We start from the raw sequence: 8,626 nt of genomic DNA on the forward strand, positions 1-8,626 counted from the left end.
TTTTTTCAGGATTCTTTGATGAATAAAAAGTTAAAAAGAAGAGCATTTATTTAAAATAGATATCTTCTCTAACAATATACACTACCGTTCAGAAGTCTGCGGTCAGTACATTTTTATTCTTTCTTTTTTTGAAAGGAATTAAAACTTTTATTCAGCAAGGATGTGTTGAATTAATAAGAAGTGATAGCAAAGATTTATATTTTGAATAAATGCTGTTCTTTTTAACTTTTTATTCATCAAAGAATCCTGAAAAAAGTATAGCAGATTCCCCAAAAAAATTTGGCGGCACAGCTGTTGATAATTCTAATAATAAATCAGCATATTATACTGATTTCTGAAGATCATGTGACACTGAAGACTGGAGTAATGATGCTGGAAATACAGCTGCGCATCACAGAAATACATTACAGTTTAACAGATATTCACATAAGAAACAGTTTTTAAAATTACAATAATATTTCACAATTTTTCCTGTTTTTACTGTATTTTTGATCAAATAAATGCATCTTGGTGAGCAGAAGAGACTTCTTTAAAAAACATTACAAGTCTTACTGATCCCAAACTTATGAACAGTAGTGTATATACAGTACACACACACAGTGCTTAAGTCTTATCTGTTGAAGTGTTGTATTTTTTTTACACTAGCATATATAACCCATAACATGACCTTTGTCTTCACTTTGTCTCTCCAGCTCTTGGATTATGTTTCGACAACAATTTTCTTCTCTGACAGAAATGTCGACAGCAATTTGATTGCCTGGAATCGTGTCGTGTTACTTCACGGTAAGACAGTAAAAGCTTGCTTGAAAGCTCAGCACTTTCTGTCTTCTGCCATGTTTATACAGTTGCGCGTCTTTCCTAACCCCTCAGGGCCGCCTGGCACAGGGAAGACGTCTCTGTGTAAAGGACTTGCCCAGAAACTCTCCATCAGACTGTCTGGCAGGTGAGACACCTTCATAAAATCAAAAAGGCAGCTTCTGGGCGTCCCGTGTCATCATTATTTGTGTGTTTCCACTCTAAACAGATATGCACACAGCCAGTTCGTGGAGATCAACAGCCACAGCCTCTTCTCCAAGTGGTTCTCAGAGGTACAGCTGGATCCGTCTGCTCTGAAACGCTTCCTCAGATCCGTGTCTGAAACCTCATTAACATCTGACTGCTTTTACAGAGCGGGAAACTGGTCACAAAGATGTTTCAGAAGATCCAGGAGCTCATCGATGATAAAGATGCCCTGGTGTTTGTCCTGATAGATGAGGTTCTCTGTTTTTTACATCATTAATGTTCACTCATGTCTTTTATTTTGTTGCACTTGACTCACCCTTGCTTAACAAAACCACTTAAACCAGTCTAAGGTGGTTTGTTGGCTCTTAAATCTGGTCTCTAGACTGATGGTTTTAGAGGGGTTTTGGGTACATAACAGCTGTTCAGACCGGTCTTCCACCGGACCAGACCACTTTAGACTGGCTAATAAAAGCGATAAACCACAAGAACGCTTGCTTTACAGTGATATTGGCACAACAAAAGCAGCTCATGGTGAAACATTGTAATTCACATCCTTTAATGAATGATCATTTGATTAGAATCAAGTCTGAGTGAAATCACTTTTATTGGTTGCTTGATTTCAATTCCAGCACAATTTTTCCAAACCAGCTTTGATATTTTGATACTTTTCATATTCATTGTTTTGTCATCCTTTAACATGTCTTTAACAAACCATTAGTTATAAAAATAATTTTGTTTAGGCAAAATTTATAAGCAAAATAATTTGGAACAACGCAGCTCTGGGTATTTAGTACAAGTTTTCTGAATTTATTTTGTTTAAACAAATCTTATTAAATATGCACTAATTTCTGCATACATTTCCGGAACATTTTAGACATGTAAGAGTATTTTAGATATCTCTTTTTATCACTATAAATCACCAGAAAAAAAATCTCTGTGGTTTTAGAAGTAAATAAAATATAAATATGCAATATTTCACCACAATTTTATAGACCCAGTAAGTGAAAGTTTAAAATTTACAACACAATTGAGCACAAAAATGTATTTGGAAAATAACTTATTTCAACCGCTAAAAATACAGTCATGAAAAGTTAAGAAATTTTGCTATTTGACCATTGAAATACTGTAATAATATTATTAAAGCATATTTTAAATAGAATATAGTAATTTCAATACCACTTAATGTAATTTGATACAAAAAAAGCTTTTTTTGTTATATGAATGAGCTTGGAAAACAGCCTAAAAATGTGCATAATTTTTGTGCCATTCATTGAATGGCTCCATTGTGTCAGAAAACAAAAAAGACCCAACGTTGCATTGTTTGTACAATTCAAAAAATATATATTACAATTCAAAATTTTAGTGCATTTAATTTTTTTCCATCACTAGACATATATAAATATAAATAATAATAATAATAAAATATATAATATAATAACAAAATATAAATAAAAGTAATAATAAAATATTGGAATAAAATAAAACAATTAAAATAATAAAATAAAATATTATTAAATGTTGAACAATTTCTTTATAAATGTATAAATTTGTTACAAAAGTGTTAAAAATCTTGCATTTTGTGACTTGAGCAAGCTGTGGCATTTAATATGTTTTACCCGTATTTAGTGAAAGTTCGCTGTATACAAACATTGCAGTTCTGCTCCCCTGAGTTTCTGAGGGTTAATGATGTGTGTTCGTCAGGTGGAGAGTCTCACAGCCTCGCGGAGCGCCGCTCAAGCAGGAACGGAGCCGTCTGACGCTATTAGGGTGGTCAATTCAGTTCTGACCCAGCTCGACCAGATCAAACGGTCAGTTCCTCTTCATCTGTTCTGCTCCGCTCACGTTCATCTACAGAGGCATGCTTGAAATCAGAATGACTAGTTACTTAATGCACCTTCTTGCTCTTATTGTGCATGATTCATTGTAAAGGATATTTCAATAAATAAAGGTTTATTTTTGTAGTGTTTCATCATAATATAATAACCTATTCCACCGTCTGATGCCATCTTGCCCTCCTTTTAATGCAAAATGCATGTTGAAATACATCATATAATGGATGGGTTCATGTGCAATTAATACAAACCTTGTGTTTCGCTGATTCAGGCACCCAAATGTTGTCATCCTCACCACATCCAACGTCACAGAAAAGATCGATCTGGCCTTTGTGGACCGAGCTGATATAAAGCAGTACATCGGCCCCCCGAGCGCCAGCGCCATATTCCACATCTATCTGTCCTGTCTGGAGGAACTCATGAAGGTGAGCGTGTTTTCAGTTCCTTTAACTATTGAACGTCTCTATTCTTCTGCTGAACACGGCCGTATCGATCTGAACCTTCCCTGCAGCGTCACATCATCTACCCCAGACAGCAGCTGCTGAGTTTGGAGGAACTGGGCACCATGAACTTCATGGAGAGCGACGTGACCCGTCTGAGCTTAACCCTGAGGAACCTCGCCCAGTGAGTGTTTGCTTTTAATGCAACTAGTGCTGAAAGTCTCAGAGAATGGATCTTCACGAGTGTCTCTTTCTGCACAGGAGGAGTGTGGGACTCAGTGGACGAGCCTTGAGGAAAATCCCATTTCTGGCTCATGCGCTCTATGGAAAGGTACTCGTCTGTGTACAATGTTATATGTGATGCTTTTAGTATTAAAGCATGGTAAAGCACTGCAGTGCATGACCTTGAGTGGGTTAATGCTGTGATGCAAGGATGGCAACAGCATTTATTATTAATAATAATCAGAATAAACAATTCTTCAATAAGTAATATTGTTCATTAGACTAATTCTATCATTAGGTTTACGGTTGACAAGCAAGGCAAGTTGATTAATCACAGTACATTAAGACTATTGTTTTGTATCATAAGTGTTCTCAAGTGTTATGTTTAAATATGCAAACAAACCATTATCTAATTGAACATTTCCAGAGCACATTATTATACATATTAGTGTTTATTTTGGATATCATCTTTTTATCCTTCCAGAAAATACTGTCGACAGCCACAAAAAAAAAATCACCAAGTTTTTTTTAGAGATAAATTATACATAAATATGCAATAGTTCACCATTATTTTTGGATACAGTAAGTGAATTCACAACATAATTCAGCACACAAATGTATTTTAAAAAATTATATTTTTCAACCAGTACAAATACAGTCACATTTAAGAAATGTTACTATTTGACCATTACAATTCTGTAATAATCAGTGTTGGGGAAAGTTACTTACAATTACAATATTGCATTACTATCTAAAAAAAATACCTAATTGCGTTACTTAGTTACTTTTTATGGAAAGTAATGCGTTACTTTACTTTTGCGCTTTTTCTTTTTTCCGTCTGGGCTGGGCTTGCTTGTTTGTTTTTAATATTAAAAAAAGTTCAATTTCTCTCAACATGGGAAGAAATTGGGAAAACAAAGTAACTGTCGTTACGTATTTTAAAAAGTAACTTAGATATTTTCTTGTAAATTAAAAAATAATGTGTTACTTGACTAGTTTCTTGGAAAAAGTAATCTGATTACGCAACTCGCGTTACTTGTAACGTGTTAGCCCCAGTACAGGTGATAATATTAATCTAGGCATTATCTAATGCAATATGCACAAATCTGCATACATTTCAAGTACAGAAATCTGAACATAGGACAAAGTCAAGTTCAAAATTCTTGTCTCATTTTGTTGAAAAATTAAAGATATTTTGAATGTCTCATATTCATCACTCCATTAATCAGAAAATACTGTCAACAGCCAAAAAACAACAACAACGTGGTTTCAGGATTAAAATGTCGCATAAACCAGGTGAATGATATATGTGTATATATACATTTAAAAAAAACTCTAGAGAAAAAATCCCATGGCATTTAAAGATATGTATTGGAATTTAAATCTACAGACACTTATACAGATACTTAAATGTGTATTTTGGATGTTTTCTTTCCTGTAGTCTGAAAGAAGACATGCTATGGAAGCAAAATAGTACAAAATCTCAAAAATGTACTAGTGCATGCAAAAGCAAGCTTGCAGTGTCCTGACTTAAGTTGGTGCATTAATATACAATGTGCATCACAGACCACAGATTTCTTTAATCTGTTTATTTTTTTACAGCAGAAATTAAATTTGCAGTTTAGTCTTTGTTTGTTGTGATCACGTCAACTCTTCTGTCTCCAGTCCTCCACATTGACAGTCGAGGGTTTTCTGAAAGCGATGGAGCGCGCCGTGGACAAACAGAGACAGGAGCAGGCGAGTTTGGTCAACTGTGTTTGAGCGACTGACGTTCTGCTGTTGTATCATAAAGGTTTCTTCTTGTTTTGTTTGCTAATTCAACGTTTCTAGTCCGTTCACCAGCTTCATCCTCTGAACATGTTGCTAATGTTGTCCTAGAACAAGCCAGTGTTGTTTTATTTCACATTTGAGAGTTTAAAACGGCACTTATCTATGAGACTATGAGTCATCTGCTAGGTAACATAAGATATTCATAAGCTGAAGATGTGGTGTCCAAAATCCATGTTTGAAATGTGCAATGTAGCAGCTGCTATTTGCATATGAAAAAAAAAAAGTTTTTTTTTTATGTTCAAGTTTTATATATGTATATATTTAAATCATTTAATTAAATGAGAGAAAAAAATAACTCCTTTTGCATCTTTTTTTCTGAATTGGACCTAAAATGTTTTAGTTTAAGCCACTGTAATTTATACATTGCAACCAGTAGGTGTCATAATGGTGCTAGTGCAGGAAAAACAGCATGCATCAAACGCCTCAAATACTGTAGATATTATCAGATGCACCAACACTTAGTTATATTAGAAACTATTTGAAAAACAAACCGGGTTTGTGTGCTAACATGCATTCAGTTTTGATTTGGATTTCAAATCCAGTCTTTAGGACTGACTGTCCTCATTGTCATCATGCAAGAGGTTTGTACAAATCAAATTTTTTTTATGATTTATGTTTATTTTATTTGGCATTTTTGCTGGCTTTCTGAGCAAAGCCTGAATATTTTTTGGGGTCTTAAAAAGTCTTAAATCGCCCTTCCACAATTTAAAGCATTAAAAAGGTCCTAAATCATAGCAGAAAAGTCATGGCATTAAAAATTACATGCACTGCAAAAAATTAATTCCTCAGTGTTTTGGTTTTCAAGTACAAATATCGAAATCCTTAAATCAAGATGCATTTACTTGAGATGCAAAATGAAGAAATTAAGTCAAATTTTCTGAGAAATTGAACAAAACGGAGTGAGTTTATGCTTAAAGCAAGAACAAATATTATAAAATTACTTTTTTGTGTTTGATTTAAGTTGATGTTTCTGACTCTATTGGCAGATATTTGTTTTTGTTTTAAACAAACTCGCTTAATTTTGATCCATTTCACAGAAAATAAGATGGCTTATTGCCTTTCAAGTGAATGCATCTTAGACATTTGCACTGGAAAACGACTAAAATACTGCAGGAGAACATTACTTTTTTGCAGTGTGATCAGAAGCTACAGTCAAATTGATTTCCGTATTCTAGTGTTTAGGAGCAAAGGTTTTCAAACCGCAAGCTGCTTTTTGTAAACATGAATTAAAAAGTAATTAAGATCAGTACGAAGTTGTATTTTCAAACTTTGAAGTGTTTCTAATGCAACTGATTGTGTGACACTGATGTATTTTGTTCCTGTCAGATACTGGTTGTTTACTTTAATTTCGAAGAGATTTAAGGTATAAAACAAAAACTAAAATGCATAACATGCATTCATTCGGAGTCAGCTTTCTCACATGTTGTTTGACCTTTTGTCGTTTAGAAACCAGTTTGACACCATATTTAAAGCGCCCTGCTTTGTTGTGCTGTTTGGAAAAAACAAATTCTCACAACTTGAATCTATGCAAATCCCATAATCACAAAGAGATGCTTGATGAGTACCGTCTCCCGCCGAGACCGGATCAAACAGGTAAACACCTACGAGCCATCATTGTGCAGGTATCTGTATGGCATTCCTCTGATATGATGTGAGATTAAAACGTGTCAGGCTGCAGACTAGATAAACAAAGCCATAATTGCAATGTCTGCAGGCTTTTTTCTCTTCCTGACAGTTCCTCGTCCAAAAACAAGAAAAAAAATTGTCAAAAGCCTTATTGTTGCAGTGTTTTATACCACTTTTGTGGTTCGAAACTGCCAGCGAGTTCCTAAACAAAGCAAACACTATAATGCTGCTGAATTTCTCAACAGTTTTCGGGTTTCTGGCCTCAAGCGCTGGAATATCAATGGAGCTGCCAATAGTAATACATTAGTTGAAGAGTTAATAACACGAGACGTTTAAGGCTGTTCTGTAGGATTGAAGAGAGATACATGAGCTTTTGTTTGAAATAAAAGAATGATTTTTGCAAGTCTCCGCTCTTTAAGTATTGCAACAGATATTGCAAACGCAATTTGCTTTCATCTCTTGTTTTTCTTTTTTTGTCTTTCTCTAACTAATTGCATGTGAAAAAATGTTCCTTTGGTGATCGTGCAAGTATGAATTGCCAACTAGAGTTTTGCACTTTCTGAAAAAACTGCTGACTGGCTGAAGTTTTTTTTGTAATCAAGAAAATACAATTTTGCTTAACTTATTTAAAATTTCTATTAAACTTCTAAGCTATTTGTTAGTTTTAGTGTTTACTTTTTTTTTTTTTTTTAAAGGTACAGTGTAAACATGTTTTCAAAGTTGTACATAAAACATATTATTAGAGTAAGTGTTACAAAAAAATACTATTTCAGTCTTTTTCTTAAAAGTTTACATTTAATTGAATGTTACGGTGTCTTTGTAATTGTGAAATTTACAAGTAATTTCTGAGTGAAAAATTTTTCTACACCATTTTTTTTCAGCATAGCATAGATTTATAATATCAGCCCTTTAGTGATTTATTGCCCTTAAAGGCACATCATTTAACAGTTTTTTTTATTAAAATATCCAAAAATCACTAGAAGAGTGTTATATATTTTGCTGACTTGTGTACTAACATTATCCCAAATGTTTCGAAGAATGTTTAAATCCAGAGAAATAGCAATTTTAACTAGTGGCTCATCCCTGGTCATTGTGTCGCCTGCCAGTGATGTCATAATTCCTCAATTTCCGGTTTTGTTTTGTAGAAAATTTAAAACACCAAAGACGTTTTAATATGTCATGCGTTTTAATAGACCGGTGACGACCGCACAGAGTAGCATTATAACAGAACGTTCAAATGTATCTACTATGATTAAACAGCACTGCTTTACCCCACATATGCACGACCGGAAGGAGTGGAAGCGCTCGAGTGTGGCATAATAAAAGCTCCACTGCTTTACCCCACATACGCACGACCGGAAGCAGCGGAAGCGGTTGACTGTGGCATAATAAAAGCTCCACTGCTTTACCCCACATACGCACGACCGGAAGCAGCGGAAGCGGTTGACTGTGGCATAATAAAAGCTCCACTGCTTTACCCCACATACGCACGACCGGAAGCAGCGGAAGCGGTTGACTGTGGCATAATAAAAGCTCCACTGCTTTACCCCACATACGCACGACCGGAAGCAGCGGAAGCGGTTGACTGTGGCATAATAAAAGCTCCACTGCTTTACCCCACATACGCACGACCGGAAGGAGCGGAAGCGCTCGACTGTGGCATAATAAAAGCTC

At 34.9% G+C, this 8,626-nt stretch overlaps 1 protein-coding gene across 1 annotated transcript in view; it reads left to right on the forward strand.

The window, feature by feature from the left end:
* The window catches only part of LOC107569059 (pachytene checkpoint protein 2 homolog), an 8,450-nt gene extending 2,887 nt beyond the window's left edge, over window positions 1-5,563 (forward strand). The window contains exons 3-12 of the mRNA XM_016255062.1: window positions 693-783; window positions 871-943; window positions 1,025-1,088; window positions 1,169-1,255; window positions 2,704-2,810; window positions 3,106-3,259; window positions 3,346-3,458; window positions 3,536-3,605; window positions 5,162-5,233; window positions 5,318-5,563. Coding sequence (XP_016110548.1) covers window positions 693-783; window positions 871-943; window positions 1,025-1,088; window positions 1,169-1,255; window positions 2,704-2,810; window positions 3,106-3,259; window positions 3,346-3,458; window positions 3,536-3,605; window positions 5,162-5,233; window positions 5,318-5,326 — 840 coding nt within the window. The 3' untranslated portion in view covers window positions 5,327-5,563. The remainder of the gene's footprint in view (window positions 1-692; window positions 784-870; window positions 944-1,024; window positions 1,089-1,168; window positions 1,256-2,703; window positions 2,811-3,105; window positions 3,260-3,345; window positions 3,459-3,535; window positions 3,606-5,161; window positions 5,234-5,317) is intronic.
* The last annotated feature ends 3,063 nt before the right edge of the window (window positions 5,564-8,626 follow it).

This window comes from Sinocyclocheilus grahami, unplaced genomic scaffold, assembly GCF_001515645.1.
Source record: "Sinocyclocheilus grahami isolate Dianchi unplaced genomic scaffold, SAMN03320097.WGS_v1.1 scaffold1307.1, whole genome shotgun sequence".
Lineage (NCBI taxonomy): Eukaryota > Metazoa > Chordata > Actinopteri > Cypriniformes > Cyprinidae > Sinocyclocheilus > Sinocyclocheilus grahami.